Source organism: Pieris napi, chromosome 23 (assembly GCF_905475465.1).
Source record: "Pieris napi chromosome 23, ilPieNapi1.2, whole genome shotgun sequence".
Taxonomy (NCBI): Eukaryota; Metazoa; Arthropoda; class Insecta; order Lepidoptera; family Pieridae; genus Pieris; species Pieris napi.
Window position 1 is genome coordinate 4,325,191 of NC_062256.1, and position 18,396 is coordinate 4,343,586.

At 33.1% G+C, this 18,396-nt stretch overlaps 1 protein-coding gene across 5 annotated transcripts; it reads left to right on the plus strand.

The window, feature by feature from the left end:
- The first annotated feature begins 319 nt into the window (after positions 1-319).
- LOC125061233 lies at positions 320-18,316 on the plus strand. 5 transcript variants are annotated; one of them, XM_047666554.1, is made up of 9 exons: positions 320-467; positions 927-1,060; positions 6,932-7,085; positions 7,598-7,743; positions 8,788-8,889; positions 9,245-9,347; positions 15,863-16,035; positions 16,766-16,894; positions 18,010-18,316. In XM_047666554.1, the coding sequence occupies exons 1-9, from the start codon at positions 335-337 to the stop codon at positions 18,232-18,234; spliced, it is 1,299 nt and encodes a 432-aa protein (XP_047522510.1). In that variant the 5' UTR covers positions 320-334; the 3' UTR covers positions 18,235-18,316. The 5 variants fall into 5 exon arrangements, with proteins under 5 accessions (XP_047522510.1, XP_047522511.1, XP_047522513.1 ...); XM_047666555.1 differs by lacking the exons at positions 320-467; positions 927-1,060 and adding an exon at positions 1,969-2,025; XM_047666557.1 differs by lacking the exons at positions 320-467; positions 927-1,060 and adding an exon at positions 2,201-2,377.
- The last annotated feature ends 80 nt before the right edge of the window (positions 18,317-18,396 follow it).

Below are 18,396 nucleotides of genomic sequence, written 5' to 3' on the forward strand. Positions count from 1 at the left end.
TTATGATGTGTCAAAACTCAAAGTTCACAACCGTCTAAGCTGAAGTTTGCTGTCTTACTATGACAGCAAAGTATAATGTCAAGACCAAGCTTAAACCACACCAGTGACAATCTAAATAACATAAAATTCTATACATATTTTTATGTACCCTACCTACTCAACTAATAGAGAGTACCTCCTACCCTCAAATAAAGAAAAATTTAATTGAAAGAAAGATTATAATTTATAATAGTTTCTTTACCTCAAATTTATGTTTCATAATTTTATAACCAGGATAAGGAGTAAATTATTAATATCATTCAATGTAAAACTATTGTGGATCATTTGCCAAAAAATGCCGAAGACAATGAGTGATGACGCTAAAGATATAATTTTAAATGTTTTGGGATTTATGAGAGAAGAAAAGCGGAACCAATCGCTGTTGATACCATTAGTAAGATTATTTGATCGTGTAGCAGCGGCTACAGGTTAGTGTTGCTACTTTTCTAAATTACATATCCAAAAATATTGATTTTACACTCTTACAATTGCTTCTTATTAGGTATATTCTTTTATATTTAAAATAATACTTTATTGAACTAAACTAGGCGATTTAAATTCAATCGCCAAGTTTTCAACATTGTAAACGACAGTTTATAAAGTTTAGTTGTCGCCTTAACCGAATATAATTATAAACTATTGTTGTTATAGTTAAATTTTACTTTCGATTTTACTTTTATTTAAAAAAATAAATGACGCTTGGTGATTTGATTAAACATTTATTCATATTTTGATAAAATTATCTTAACTTGTTTAGTTAGCCGACTTACCTTTAGAATCCGTTATGCTTATTCATACATTACAGATTCTAGATGTAGAGCTTGTATACATTCCTTTATGTTATCTACAAATAAACGAAAAAAATAATACCTAATTTACACTTTCAGGAGTAAGTCAGACATCAGTACGTCGTTTGGTTAAGGAAAGGGATCAGGCAAATGAATCACTCAAAGTTTCTGCTAAGAGGGTGTCTGGAATAAGAGATTCTGACACAGAAAAATCTACCCCAGGAAAAAGAAGAGTAAGTGCAAGTTCATAAGGCCGATGGCTGTAACTTATCAAACAAAAGAAAAACTTGGAACTCTTAAAGGACTGGGGTTCGAGCTAAAAATATCCGCGTGCGTGAACGTTTACAACTCTTACTCTTACGATACTTATGAATATATGCTATAGAAAGCATATGTATGTGTGAAAATAACATTTGAATCAAGACGGTAAGTATTAAGATAGTCACGTGGCTAGTAAGAGCAGACAGTTTTGTATGGTGACTAGTCACATATCAAGAAGATACTGTTTATAGGTACTCTAAATCGTCCAGTCGTTCTAGTCTTAGAAAACATTTTTAGCTGCTGGAATACAATTACGCCACTATCACGGATCAATCAAAGATTTTGTATGATGTTTCAAAAAAGTAAAAAAGAGTACCGCAATTGTCCGTGCAAACTACCAATACAACATTTGATAGTACATACTTGCAACAAAAGCGCGTTCGGCTCACAGGCACATATTTTGTAAATATTTTTTTTTTCAAAATGTAACATAATTATAAAAGAGCTGTGTACGCCCTAATGGCAATAAACCTGCGCGATCCTGCTAACCCTTAAGATGTGTTTTCTCCGGGATGTTATCTATACCAAATGTATTAAGAATCCATTGGTATAATCTATTCTATTTAATTCTTAATTCTCGTGGCAAAGACGAAAATAAAAATGCATCTGCTCCATGCGTTGTAACTACACACCTACATAGTTATAACGAATATTAAATTATAGTACATAGTCGTAAATTACCATAAAACGTATTTATTAATTGTTACTCAAAGTTATCAGTTCAACCTTCTAGTTTTTTAGTATCCTATTATATGCTGACCTAATCTAGTAACGGTCTTGTTCAACTTATCAAGTTTAGAATTTAAAAATGTAAAATGTTGATGAAGAAATAATGATGTCATATCAAAAAAATAAACTAGTCCTTGGAATACCTAAGGTACGTGACGTCATTTTTATTTTTGTCGATTATACGACCGAAATAAAACCTCTTCGAATCGCTAGTAATCTGTAACAAGTATGGGCCATTTAATTTGGTCGCATTATTTGATAGCCCGCGTCAATGTTTGTCTCGTGTATGCTTCTGAATTCGAAAGTCTTCGTACGCGGAAAACAGCGGTTATTTGGGTATTTTTTAATTTAGTCGGGCTATATCACAGTCGCGGGAATGATTTCATGATTTAAATTCGTTTAGTTTGCAGTGAATGCTAATACACACGTGAAGTTATAAAAAACTAACTAACAGTGAATTTTGGTGATTGAAAAGGCTGTTTATTTATATTAATACGTAGGTATTTACTTGTATTAAGGTGTATTATAATTTAATACGTCCTAGTTGTTTTAACATATAATCAACCTCCTGTGTGAACCGACTCTCGATTATGTTTTTTGTCGGTAGCATTGGGTGACACTCACTGAGCCACAGTGATTTTAACTTTTTGTGCATAAAATCTGTATTTTCAACTCCGGTTGTCGGCTTACGTCATTCGCAAATAGTGCAGCGCTTAACAAATGTAAATATTATCTATACAATTACTATATTACTAATAATACATTCATTTATAATAATAATATAGTTATTGTTCGAGTATAGGTACTTACATTAATAATTATATTATTAATACATTATTACAAATCAGCTAAACTCCACAAATTTAGTCGAAATATATAAATCGTTTATTTATTACGTATTTATTACATAGATTTAAATATAAATTGTAGTAGAAATTATTTATTCAGACAGAAATAATGATGTCGCTACTAAAATAAAGATTATGTCATTATCCGATCAAAGATCATATGATAGTTTTATTTGTTTATGTTTTCACACTTTATCGGAGAATATAAAAACGATTCACAAACTATAACAATTAATTATTTTTAACAATTTTGTTTTTCTTTATATCGACTTTATAACGTCTACTATGTTATAGCTCAAGTGAGTAGAGGGTAAAATTATGTTAATGATTATTATTAGATATTATTATGTGCGGTGAATCTATGAATGTTTTTGATATATTTCACGGAAATCTATAGAACCATGTTTGTAATATATTGGATCTTAGCCAATTATACGATATTTTCTGGAGTTATTCATCGTAACCCATGCTTCTTCTAAATTTAATTAAGGATTACTGCACTTCTGTGATGAGATTATCATCATTTCAACGTTTTACCCCCTTTGTCATAAAAGTAGGTTTCTAATAGGCAAGTAGGTGATCAGCCTTCTGTACACACACCGTCGATTTGGGTCGATAATGTCGGTTTCCGTTCGATGTTTTTCTTCACTTTAAATCACGACTGCTAAATCCCTTAATGCACGCTGAAGCCATTACGGGGCTCCTTTACGACTCAAACGTTGATAAACAACATAATATCATTGATTAAATTTTTAATAATAATACCCTAGTGCTAATACCCCTAACATCAGAACGGAGAGTGTTCAAAAGAGTTGTTCAGATTAATACCTGCAGCTGAGGTTTATCATCGGACGTCCAGGCAGAATACGAAATCCCATCGATATCATCACGATCCGTCTGCCGTTCAACTGAGGGTTTTTACGGCAGTTCTCCAATTCTTAAAAGACCGGTAACGCACTTCTGGCATTGAGTGTCCATGTATGACTTAACATCAGGTGAGTCTCATGCCCGTTTGCCTCCTGCCTTGCGATTCTGTAACCCACTTTTACTTACTACTACTTACTTAACCAACAATAAAATACAAGCTCCCTCCTTATCAGAATGCCAAATCGTAAAAAAAACTGCTTTACGACTAATTTGAGCGCGTCCGCCGCTATGAAAACTCCTGTGTGAGTTCGAAAAGTGAGTTACAGAATCGCTAGGCTGATTGTTATGCTATAACAAAAAGAACTCTGTAACTTTCAGTAGCGATCTCAATGTCAATAATGAGTTATTGAATGCCTACCTATATCGAACTTGCTTACTTACAGGGTAAGGGCGCTGTTTAAAACAGCAACTAAAGAGCACAGTAGTAAAGTAAAGTAAACGACATCACGATTTAACCTTGTGTTATGTCATCGTTAAAAGTGTTTCGTGACAACATATATACCGCATATGTTATTATTATTAGCATATTGTGTACATTTTGGTAGCCTTGTATTATTAGTACGGGAGGTAGCAACGTTTTCGAGAAAGAATTTCAGGTCAGCTGATTTTGTGATATGTCTTCCTTCTTGCACTTCCGGTTAGAGTCTGGGCAATCTGGCTGGCGGTAGCGGTTGCGTTCATTAGTGCGCATCCTATCTGTCCAGGTAATAATCCTGGATTTTAAAAGCATTTTAAGAAGCGTAATTTTTAATTTTTCGTTTTTAAATACATCTACCTGACATACTTTTTTTATTGCCAGACATTTTTCACGTTGCTAACTATGTGCCAGACGCGATTTTAAGTTTTATTTTTATGAAAATTTCAAAGCATTTTAGAATGACTGTAATTTTAATATTATGTTATTTAAATATAAGGAAAACTGAAAATGAATTTGCCAGACATTAATTCGGTTGTTAAGTCTTGAATTAAAATGATAAAGTTTTGCAGTATGATGAAGCATTGCATTTTAAGAAGCGTAATTTTTGATTTTTCCTTTTTAAATACGTCTACCTGACATACTTTTTTTATTGCCAGACATTTTTCACGTTGCTAACTATGTGCCAGACGCGATTTTAAGTTTTATTTTTATGAAAATTTCAAAGCATTTTAGAATGTCTGTAATTTTAATATTATGTTATTTAAATATAAGGAAAACTGAAAATGAATTTGCCAGACATTAATTCGGTTGTTAAGTCTTGAATTAAAATGATAAAGTTTTGCAGTATGATGAAGCATTGCATTTTAAGAAGCGTAATTTTTGATTTTTCCTTTTTAAATACGTCTACCTGACATACTTTTTTTATTGCCAGACATTTTTCCCATTGTTAACTATGTGCCAGACGCGATTTTAAGTTTTATTTTTATAAAAATTTCAAAGCATTTTAGAATGTCTGTAATTTTAATATTATGTTATTTAAATATAATAAAAACTGAAAATGAATTTAATTTTTAATGCTTGTAGTACGAGCATAAAAAGGAATATAAAATTAGATTAAAATTAATAATCAACACTTTATTTAAATTGTCCTAATTACTAAATGTAAGTTATGAATAATTCATGCAACGTGAAAAATGTCTGGCAATAAAAAAAGTATGTCAGGTAGACGTATTTAAAAAGGAAAAATCAAAAATTACGCTTCTTAAAATGCAATGCTTCATCATACTGCAAAACTTTATCATTTTAATTCAAGAGTTAACAACCGAATTAATGTCTGGCAAATTCATTTTCAGTTTTCCTTATATTTAAATAACATAATATTAAAATTACAGACATTCTAAAATGCTTTGAAATTTTTATAAAAATAAAACTTAAAATCGCGTCTGGCACATAGTTAGCAACGTGAAAAATGTCTGGCAATAAAAAAAGTATGTCAGGTAGACGTATTTAAAAACGAAAAATTAAAAATTACGCTTCTTAAAATGCTTTTAAAATCCAGGATTATTACCTGGACAGATAGGATGCGCACTAATGAACGCAACCGCTACCGCCAGCCAGATTGCCCAGACTCTAACCGGAAGTGCAAGAAGGAAGACATATCACAAAATCAGCTGACCTAAAATTCTTTTTTTTCAAACGTTGCTACCTCCCGTACTATATCGGGCATCACAACGCTCAAACTTTTTTGATATTCATAATAATAATAAAAGCTTTATATCATCTCATTCTTCTGTGTGTGCCCATTTTGGCAAAGGCCTCCTTCAAATTCCGCATTTTCTGTCTGCACTATGCCACTCTGCCATGTACCAGCTTTTCCTCAATGTGGAATCCTTCTAAATTGTCTTCCTCTTCTTGTACCTTGGGCACCAGTTTAATATTTCTTGTTCCACTATTCTGTTCCTCTCGCCATGTGCCCCTTAAGTTTATTTAGTAATTAATTAATTCACAATTTATATTAATTACTGGATTATTTTTATTATAATGTATTTATATATTTAAGTTATTATATTTTAAGGTTAGTTACTGTTTTTATTGTATATACTAGCTGGCCTGGCGAGCATCGTACCGCCTAACAGTCGATTCTTTATTTTTTTTTTTAATACTTATTTTGCTTTCGGGACACCGGTCTAGCTAGTAAGATAAAAAAAAGAAAGTTGATAATACAACAAATACATTATGTCAAAAAATAAACATTTACCTTCCCGGAACCCCTCCACTAACACTTGAACTTTATGATATGGTATTAAAGTTCAAATTGCCATTAAATATTATTACGAATATTTTGTATGGGAATATAGAAAAGTGTTGTTTTTAGACTTTTTCATTCAATTTTTTTTTAATTTTTCTCTCCGTAAGAACCATCCTCGTACTTCAAGGAATATTATAAAAAAAGAATCAGACAAATCGGTCAAGCCGTTTTCATGTTATGTCGTGACAACGGAAAACGGGTTTCATTTTTATATATAAGATATATAGATTACATAAGCATTATATTATATGGTGAACTTTAATCGGAATAATCCAGTGACGCTTCAACCCTAAATGGGTCATGGTCTCAGATTGCTTACGGCTTTTCGATCATGTTTATGACAAGGTGATCAGTTTGAGACATGCCGGTTTCCTCATGATGATAGCCTTAACCGTAGAGATGATAATTGCGACCATAGAAACGAAATTCCATTGATGCACAGCCGTGATTCGAACGCACGACTAGGGATGAGGGTGGCAAGCTTAAGTCACTAGGCCAACACTGCTCTATATATTAAATACAGGTCTAAATAAATGAATGAAATCGTTCGCAGAATATGGGTAAGGACGAGAAAGAAGATAGCGGCTTCGGTTTCAAGGACAAGGCGAAAGCGGAGGAGACCCTTCGGCTATTAGAAGAGCACGACATGAACTATCGCCGTCTCACAGTCCGCGGGTTACTCGGACGGGCGAAGAGGGTACTCTCATGTATGTCTATTTTGGACTTATTTAAACTTAATAACATATTATTTTTCAATTATTTGATATTAAACTATGCCAGTATTTCCGAAACAATTTAGGGTCCTTCAAGAAAAGAGCGTACCAATTCTAAAAAAGCAACGCACTTGCTAGTCTTTAGGCAATGTCCATCAATTAACATCAGGTGAGCGCCCTGCCCGTTTGCATTTGTTTTATAAAAAAAATAACTACACACTAAAAATGGTAGACAAATCATTTCCGTCCAATATAAAGAATCTGATCTGTAGGTACGAGTCAATGTACATGCAAACATTCATCCATACATTCAATAATCTCGTGAATCTTGGAAATCGGGTAAGAAAGGATAATGAAAACTATGTCAGTACTGTGTCAGAAACTACTGAGCCCATTCAAATGAGGTTTTAATAACTATTAACTTGAACCTGACGCTTTGCAAATATAATGTCATTTGGGTGTTTAGGGGAAAGTTAAGTAACCACAACTCTTATTTATCTTTTTAGTAACAAAAGCAGAAGAAAAAATTAAGAATATCAAGGAAGCCATGGAGGTATTTGAGAACTGGACCGCGGAATTGGACAAGAATAAAGAAGGGACACAGAAAAAGACTGTCAAGAAAGATAAAGAAGATAGTAACGGAGATGCTAAGGTAATATTGATATCAGACCTATCGAGTCAAATCGACTCCAATATCTCAAAATATATTAATCTCTAATATATAAAATTCTCGTGTCACAATGTTCGTTCCCATACTCCTCCGAAAAGGCTCGACCGATTCTTATGAAATTTTTTACGCATATTAAGTAAGTCTGAGAATTGGCTACTATCTATCTTTCAAACCCCTATGTGGAAGGAGTGTCTACCCCAAAATTTATTTTATTTTTTAGACAATTTTTTTTGTTTTTATTTCTTTATGATACAGCATACAAAAAAACATACAACCCTTAATTTACATCTACCCTCTATGATCAACCCCTATTTTTTATTTGTTAGTTAAGAACTTATAAGCTGAACTCTGAGGTTTATATAGAAAAAAATCACAGGAAAACCTTAAAAGTTTTAATTCCGGAAAACCGAACAGTCTCTGGGGTAGCATAGCAAAATGTTCCATGTTGGTATGTAAAAAGGTAGGCTAGGCATTAAGGAGAAACGAAGTTCGCGGGGGCAGCTTGTTTTCATTAAAAATACAACTTCCGAACCGACTTCTAAAAAGATTTATATTAGGCCGTCAAACCTTAATAATATGTACGTATTTAAACGATATATTTTACAATCTGCGCCTACAATCACTGCGATGTCATGGCGTCATCCGCGTCGTCGCGCCGCGCGATTGCCTTGCGATTTTGTAACTCACTTTTCGAACTCACACAGCGGTGTTCGCAGCGGCGGTTGCGCTCAAATCAGTCGTAAAGCAGTCATTTTACGATTTGGCATTCTGATAAACAATAATCTACAAGGAGGGACCTTGTTGCTGACGCTGTGTGAGTTCGAAAAGTGAGTTACAGAATCGCAAGGCAGAATCGTTACAAAGTTATTCCGACCGCTAAGGATATATTTAATTTCTAGAACTAAATCATGGTATATTACCTACATAAATTGAAAACCACTGTTGAAAACTCTTCTTACCTTAGTAACAGTTATCTGTACCTATTTGTAGTATTCTTTACGTGATAAATAAAATTTAATTTCTCAGGACGATAGTGATTCGGATGTTGATATGGAAGAATCGAAAGAGAAGAAAGTGAAGAAGGAACTTCCTCCAGACACGGTTCCAGGGCTCGGGTTTAAAGATAAAGTGAGTTAAAATAAATTGACAGATACAACCGCGAATTTATTATATTATTTAACACGACGTTTCGGATGCTGTTTGCGAGAGGTTTTTAAAGACATGAAAATTTATCGAGTTTTATACTACTTGCCTTGTTTCATAATTTAACAGTAGTAGACTGTAGAAGTAGATTGATGTAAAATACTAAATTATTACTGTCAATATACTTCCAATAAACGATCATCGAAGTTAAGCAACACTCGTTGAAGCGGATGTATTGATGTCTGGATGACACCAAGTCAAGATGTCAAGATGGCAACATTGCCATCATTTTCTTGCATTTTTTGTAAATATTATGTAAATCAGTTATAAATATTTTCAGGAAGCAGCAGATAACACATTAAAAGAGCTCGAAGGTCGTGATCCCGATTATCAAAAGCTGGCTGTCAGAGGTCTTATTGGAAGAGCAAAGAGAGTTTTGACATGTGAGTAAACGTCATGATAATTTATTTCGTTTTAATTGATGTTTCTTAATAAAAATATGAACTAAGATTTATTTAAAGGATAGCTTATTTGTTATCATGATTTGCGCATTAGCCAGCGTCAAGTATAGGATTTTTATAATTCGTGCTTGTCTTTAGAAATTCGACCGTGTCCTCCATGTTCGGTTTAGGCACTCACCCGGTACCGCACAACCCTCCCAAAGGCCGAGAACAAATTTAAATTAAATTAAAACTTGCCCTCGAACCGGGAATCGAACCCGGTACCCCTCACCTAGCTGCCATTTAATAAGACCGCTAGGCTATGAGGCCCCCATATAAATTAAGATTTAAAATTGTTATGCAAGCACAGATGTAGTGTAGACTTAATAAAACATTGCCGTGATAAAGTCCACATCTTTTTTATAGTATCTACTCTGTATTTTTGACAAATAGAAATTAAACATATACAAATATATAATATATACAAAAATTTAATGTAATTCCCATATTATCGGGTAAAATCTACGGATTATGGTTTTTATCTCATCATTAACATTGGTTTAGCAGTTGAAGATAGAAAAATTTTCTGGCTTGCTTAACACGTTCGTTGCATTACGAGATCTATCAGATCTCTTGCAGGACTTTCGTATTGTGCGTTGAACATAATCGTGTTTTTTCACTCCTTGCGGGAGGATCTAACTTGTAAAGTTCTTTAAGGATGAGCAGGACAAATATACATATTTGCTTCTTACTTAAAGCTGAATTCAAGGACATTAAAAAATAAATTAGAGATGGATTAGGTCCCTAACGCACAGTACTGTAATTGTTTTAATTCCTTGCGTTAGGAGATATGTCGGTACTCGTGAAATCGTACGCCTCGTAGACGCAAGAGATGGAGGATGGGATTTTTAGTGTTGTACTAGAATCGACATTCAGGAGGTCGCGGGCACGTTTTGGAAACAACACTCCCGTATATACCAGCGTGTTGATTATTTTTGATAAACAATGAGTGATTAAGTTTAAAAGAAAAAAGTGTAAAAAATTTATTTTATTGGTGAAGTTTCTAACAAAAAATGAACGCCGGATTATACTGCTGCATCGTCCAGTAAAATATTTGTTTTGGATAATGTTCAAATTTGCCCCCCATTGACTAATAATGACAGTGATTCTGATTATGAAATATTTAACGATAAACCTTTTTCGTTGGAGCACACGCAGTTAAACAGCACTGACGCTTCTAAAAAAAACTAAATGAATTGTTACCATTTGCGCGTAATGTGCAAGCAATCAATGTGCTTACCACGTTTTAATGAAAAACACTTTGCATAATTAATAAAACTTTTAGAATCGATAACTGAGATATTATTTTATTCCCATCACTACTTACTACACATATTGAACTATCTTCGGTTGCGGTACGAGATACAATCGATATCTAATTTTTTTTTGGTATTTGTAGTTTATTCAAATGTCGTAACTGCGTGCGAACCTAGCAAAATATAAAGCAATTAGCTATCTTTCACCCACAAAAAATTCAAAATATATGTCATTGTTTTTTTGGAAGATACAAATTATTTTCAAAAGTGTATTTTTAGGAGACTGATTAGGTCTCAAACGCACCCAGGGATAGGCTTGTTACGAGATCTTTTACGTCTCCATAGCACCAGCTGAAAGTTCTTTAAAAATGATGGCGCAGTGAACGTGTTAAATAAAACACGTTGAACTTTTTTTTACACGTTTTAATAGTTTAAAATTAAAAAAATAGTTATCCAGTCCACGTGTTAATTATTGTCTTAAGTTATCTTTAAACAAGAATGCATTCGAGTACTCGTGCGTTTACAAAATAATTGAAAAGTATACAAATTAAATGTCACAGCCGTAAATTTTTCTATTGAAACTAGTGTTGCCCAAAATCGGTCTTGGTCTTGCAGTCTTGGTCTTGTTCTTGCGTTTTTGCAAGACCAAGACCAATACCAAGACCGCCTTATTATAGCAAGACCAATACCAAGACTGAACCCTGCAAGACTTGAGCAAGACAATACTTAAGCCTGCAAGACTCTTGCGTCTTGCAGTTAAGACAAACTGAGATTTGGGCGTTATTAAGTAGGTAGCGTGTTAATACTCACAAATCTGTTCCCTAATAACTTTCTAGCAAAGTTCATACCTTGTAGGTATCTACCTATAATAATATGTTATGCTTGTTTATGTCTAATGTGCAGATCTAACGTTAGTACTCGTAGGTTGGTATGTGCTTAAAATTATAGTTAACAAAATTATATAAACATCATGTAGGTGTGAAACTTATGTTTCAAAGTTTATATTATTCTTCTATTTAGCTTTTTTTTTATTTTTATTTAAATACATTCTCACACTGCACTGGCTTGAATTCGAACACTACAGCGTTAAAAGCTGTCGGGCGAGATGATAATTAATAACTAAGTTAGGTATTGCATCTATTGAATTGCGAATATTTTGATTTCGAAATAATCATTGTTAATATCGGTAAATGATAAATAGTGAGTGATACCTAGGTACTAAAATGTGAGCAGCCAGATTGAAAAGTGTATATGCCATGTCAGTGCTTTCAATAAGTTTATTTTAAAAAAGCTCTCTAGTAAGATTTAGAGTTTACCATTCAATTACACACAACATATTATTGAAAAACAAAAATTATGAAAAAGATATTTAGACTGAGTACTTAGGGTCGATTCGACCAAACAAGAGTAAATCTTAGAATAAATCGTCAGTTAATCGAGAGTAAATAAATTTTACGTTTTACCAACTACAAATTCTAAGAATAGTGGGCTTATTCGGGAATTGCAACTATACCGCCGTTTCGCACGGAATAACAGCTATTCCTAGAATAATTTAATGGCGTCAGTCAGTCCAATCAGCTGATTTCTGTCATTTCACAAATATGTGTTGTGTTTTAATTTCAAGTCAACGCAACGCACTAAATTAATAGTCTGGCATTGTATAATGAAACGTTTAAACAATTTATTATTTATTTATTTATTTATTTTTAGATTTTTTATTTTCTATAATATTAGAATGAAATTCAACTGGGCTCAACAGAAGTTCCTTTTTAGACGAAAGCCTTAAACAAACAAGAAATAAAAACTTTTTGTTGTCGTTTGACACCTGTTAAAAGCTACTTTTTCACACTATAATACGGCAAAATCGAGTTGACATGATGTATGCTCTTTCTTACACTGTCCCGTTGTAGAACAACATTTATTTGCCGAGTTTTATTTTCGTTAACCATTTTCTTGCTATTCGCGTATTGTTATTCCTAGCGCAATTATACTATCGATTACGTGGACAAACGACTATGGATTTACTCGAGATTAAAATCATGGAATAGATTATTCTTGGTATAGTTACTCGTGTATAAATTGAAGTTTGGTCGAATCGACCCTTAGGAAATTAGTAGAAAAAATATTCTATCGTGGATACCTAGTTATTAAAAAGTGGATAAACGTTGTATTTACTTAATTTTATTTTTCTGTGCTAATGCCAACATTGACAACCCCACCAAAATAGGTAAAAATTTAGTCCGCGTCTAGACTTTGTGTTGCCGCCGTCGCTTTCATGTCAAAGGTCGCCGCCACTGCCCATGTTCTAAAGAATAAAATAAGTTTCCGGGTGCTCAGAACGGACGCAAATAGATTATGTTGTCCTCGCAAGGAAGAATGTAGTCGTAAGGATAGGTAGATTTTATAAAAATTGTTGTAAGTAATAAAAATATACCTAGTTTATATTATTACTAGCTGGCCTGGCGAACATCGTACCGCCTAACAGTCGATTCTTTATTTGTTTAAAATACTTATTCTGCTATTCGGGACACCGGTCTAGCTAGTAAGATAAACAAAGAAAATTGATAAGACAACAAATACATTATGTCAAAAAATAAAAATTTACCTTCCCGGAACCCCTCCACTAACACTTGAACTTTATGCTATGGTATTAAAGTTCAAATTCACTTTTAAGTATTATTACGAATATTTTGTATGGGAATATAGAAAAGTGTTGTTTTTAGACCTTTTCACTCAATTTTTTTTATTTTTCTCTCCGTAAGAACCATCCTCGTACTTCAAGGTACTTATTAAAAAAAAATCAAACAAATAGGTCAAGCCGTTTTCATGTTATGTCGTGACAACGGAAAACGGGTTTCATTTTTATATATATAGATTACCTATTATACCTTTTTAAAGGACATTGCACTGCAAAATTGGAAGTGGGTGATTTTAACAAACTTGAAACGTGGAAAAGCTCCAAATATGAGCGACGTCATATTGCTTTACGCATTTTGTTTTAAAATCATCGAGAATTGCAGTGTCGGTTTATCAACTTCCATCGTACCTACTCTAGTAGCGACTATTGTCTTCAGCGATGATTTACTAAATAAATAAAAATAATCGTCGTGTAGGTACGACGATTATTTTTCTAAGGAATACAATTTTGTTGTAGTAGGTACCTACATCGTTTCTTACTTACACATACTTTAACGACAGTACCTACGTAGCAAAGCGCGCCAGTCACGAGTATGACAAATTGCCTAAAAAATGTACCTACGCACACTATAATGAAATCTGCTAATCTCAACACAATGCCTGTAGCCTGCCTGCTATTATTGGTTGATGAACATTGTACATTGGTGAATGCTCCAGGAAAGCCCGCAAGCTCCCACAAATAGCAATAGGCAAATAGGTATTTGCAAGTCTTGCGAGACTTGCGAGACTCTTGCTGCAAGATCAAGACCAAGACCGCAATACCAATACCAAGACCGAGACCAGGTGTGTTGACGCAAGACAATACCAAGACTGGCCTAAGTCTCGTCTTGGTCTTGCATTTGGGCAACACTAATTGAAACGTTAATCTGTTGTTAGTGCCGTAACCAAATGTATTTATTTGTAAGTTTACCGCCAATTCCAATTAGTCACGCCCCTTTTCAATAGATTTCTGAGTTTAAATTTTATGTAGAGGGCCTTATGCATCTTGGAAAACTTTTTTTATATATTTCTTTAGACAAAAAGATATTTTTTTTTAAAGGACAATTCACACCAATTGACCTAGTCCCATGCTAAGCTGGTGAAGCTTGTGTTATGGGTACTAGGCAACTATACATACACATTATACTTAGATAATAGACATATAAATACATATTTAAACACCCAAAACCTAAGCACAACACCAAATGCTCATCACATCGGTGTTCGACCCGGGGATCGAACCCGGGACCCATGGATTCGCAGTCAGTACTAACTACTAGACCAATGAGTCGTCATATATAAGGAGTTATCAAACGCATAAAAATATACCAATTTGACACACGATAGTATAGTTCGCTTTAAGTCACGACATTAATCTTTATATAATATATAATTCTTCTGTGAGTGTGTATGTCACTGAACTTCTCTCAAACGACTGAACCGATTTTGATGAAATTTTTTGTGTGTGTTCAAGGGGATCTGGGAATGGTGGCAGGTGGCGCTGCAGTCGGTACTTTCATACTTTAGTGCGTTTTCCAATTACAGCACTAGAGCGCAATTTGCGGCATAATGCTCAACGTCGAGTGTTCCAACTACAGCAACGCTTCGCACAATTGAGCACTCTCAAAACGAATGCTCTCGCGAGCTTCTCGCAAACAATACCAACACAGTGACAGAAAATTGACCAGTATTTTTCTTTAAGTTGGCATTTATCGAAATTTTCGTTACTAAATATTATTTATTGTTGAAAAATTTGTAAGGCTTTCGTTTCGTCTTAGATTTTGAAAATAATTAAAGTTATTTCAAACTGCTAAAAAAAAAATATTAGTATGGATGATAAATAGTTACTTTTTTTATATTCCACATTTAAAATATGAATACAATTTTATTTTAAAATTCGGATCTGTAAACAAATTTATTTTACAGGATTATACTTAAGAAAAAATTGCAATGGTTTTGAAAAAGTATATAGGTATTTTTTTTAGAAATCATTAAAAAATATTACTCAAAACGTAAATGATGTAAACTTCTTACATGAAACTAAATATTTTACTGTCAATTTAGCTTGTTAAAACCTTATATTCTTTAAAGGTTTTCTATTATTTCAATAAAAAAAATGTTAATGAAATAATTTGATGATTAAAATAAGCGTAAAAAGTTTTCAACCAATTATTATTGTTTACCACATTATTTATACATTAATGAGGTTGCTAACTCAATTCATACAAATTCAACATTTTTTTTACAACACTGACTTAGCGCACTCTGCTGATGCATTTGAAAACTAATTCACGTTCCAATTAAGCTTCAGCATTATGCGGCATTGTGCGGCACTGAGTCGCAAAATGCTCTGTAATTGGAAAACGCACTTAATATCCTATTGCTAGAAATATCATGCAGGACAACGTCTGTGGGGTCCACTAGTATACAAATATAATACAAACCCTAGTAATGAGGATTACTATTTAATTAGATGCATATGTTTTTTGTTATTTTAAATATACCTTAATAAGTTTTTATTTTTAGGTACCCGTGACGAGACCAAAATAGCAAACATAAAAGAGTCAATATCGATTTTCGAGAAGTTTCTAGATGATTTTGAAACTCTACATTTAAGTAAGCAAAATAACCCTTACCTACCACTCGGAATTGTCCGTACTTGCCTCCGCTTGGCCGGAGACAATGTTACAGAACAGCAGGTAAGATAAGGTTTCTAAAAATAAATTATAAATAATATATTACACATAATATATGGTTGAGTGTAAGAAGAAAACATGGTATTCAAAAAAACAAGTTGCGCTATAACGTTTTAGGTCTGGGCCTCAAATTTATATATCTGTTTCGTAATAATAATTTATTTTTTAATAGGGAATTAGGTGATCAGCCTTCTATGTCCGACACACGACGTCGACTTTTGGAATTTAAGATATGCCGATTTTCCTTATCTTCCTTCATCGTACGAGCGAGTGTTAAATGCGCAAATTGAAAAAAAGTCCACAGGTGCACAGCCGGGATCGAACCTACGACCTCAGATATGAGAGTTGTGTTATGTTTGTATTATTCAAAGCATAGTAAAATATGATATGAAAAAGAAATTTATTCAGAAATAAGAGTCAATCATATTTTTTCTGCATTAATTTAGGGAGCGTTCAAGTATTACGTAACGCAATTTTTGGAGATTATTGCCCCCCCCCCCCCATGTAACTCGCCGTAACGTTTTTCAGTACCCAAGTACCTATAGTAAAACGTTTCGTGACCACCTAGTGACTCTTTAGTTACTATTATGTGGTGTAAGACGTTAGTCGAAAAAAATATTAACAATAACGCGTAATTTAATCATCGTAACGTTTTACAAAAGGAAACCCCCCCCCCCAAAATACGTTACGTAATACTTGAACGCTCCCTTATGAACAATGCTTTGGCTTTCAGAAATCATTTATCGACGCCTATGCATCAGTGAACGGTGAATATAAACGTCTCCGTACGGTATTAGAGAAGGATGATGGGAAATCTTGGGATATTGTTAGGAATGCTGCACTCAAAGATCTTAAAGAAAAGGTAACAATTACATCGAAATATTATTATGTGCAACCTAATTTTTCTCCAAAATACTTATTACGTTTAAATAAAACTTCATCTCTATACTCGTTTAGTCTAAATTTACTGATGTTACCTTGTTAGTGTTACTTTATCTTGATTCTGTTAAACTGGTTTAAATTGTTATAATATACTAGCTGACCCGACAATGTCGTTTCACGAACGTTTTGCCATGTATATTATTTCTAACAAACATTCTTTTAGTTAAATAATTACTATCAGCTATAATAAAAAATAGGGGTTGATCGACATAAAAAATTGGGGAGGACACCCCTTATCACTTAAGGGTTTGAAAGATAGATAGTAGCCGTTTCTCAGAATTACTGAATATGCATAAAAAAATTCATAAGAATCGGTCGAACCGTTTCGGAGGAGTATGGGAACAAACATTGTAACACGAGAATTTTATACATTAGATAATAGGAAGCTTGTTCCAAAGGAAGCCAACACTGCAGAAGTAACAAGCCCAAGTATCTTTCCAACGATCCAGTGCTAATATGGTCGTTTTGTGATAAAAATATTAATAAAAAAAAGATAAATATTTTTTTGCAGAAAACCGTAAATGACATCAAAATCAACGATTTTTCTTGAAATTTTTAGGCATACATGAGTACATTAGGGTAGGAATACCCATGCCCTCAAACGGTTCAAATAGCATTCTGTGTTTGGAAAAACACCTTTTATATGGCAATTTAAGTTTACAATAAATTACCAAAAGAATTAAAAGATCGTCCGTCTAGAGTCTTTAAAAAGCGACTTAGTGTATTACTTTTAGAAAAAATTTACTATTCAATAAATGATTATTTGTGTAAAACACCGTAATTAATATAAAATTAATGATGTAATGTATATAGTATAATAGACTAGATAATATAAGAATTGTCTTTGACTAATAATGTAAAATTCATTAAGACAAATTTGAGCGCCATCGTGTGTGGCAGAATATGCGAACGATTTACGATTGTATCACCTTAACATTTTGTACCATATTCTTGCAATAAATAAATTATTATTATGAATCTCTGAATTCCCTTATGATTACTTAATAGGTATTTAAATTAAATTCTCTTTTACAGTATGTGGATGCGAAGTTGTATAATGAAAAAGATGAACCAACAAACGAACATTTAGAACTTTTACTATGGGCATATTCGCCTGATGCAGCTCGTGTCAAAAAGGTGATACCAGACACAAAATCTGAGGAAGAAGCACCAAAAGCTAAAGAAAAGAAACATAATGATACTGATAGAAAGCGGCGACACAGTGATGAGGAATCTCCAAGTAAGAAGAAGAAGGAATAATGTGATATAGAGCATTTATTACAATAATAATATTTTTGATGTGATTTTTATTTTGAAAGTAAATAAAATATTTATAAAAATCTAATTGTTTTTTTATACATTATCACACAAAAACACATTTTTTTAATAACTGGATATAGTTAATAAATTAGTACTTAAAAC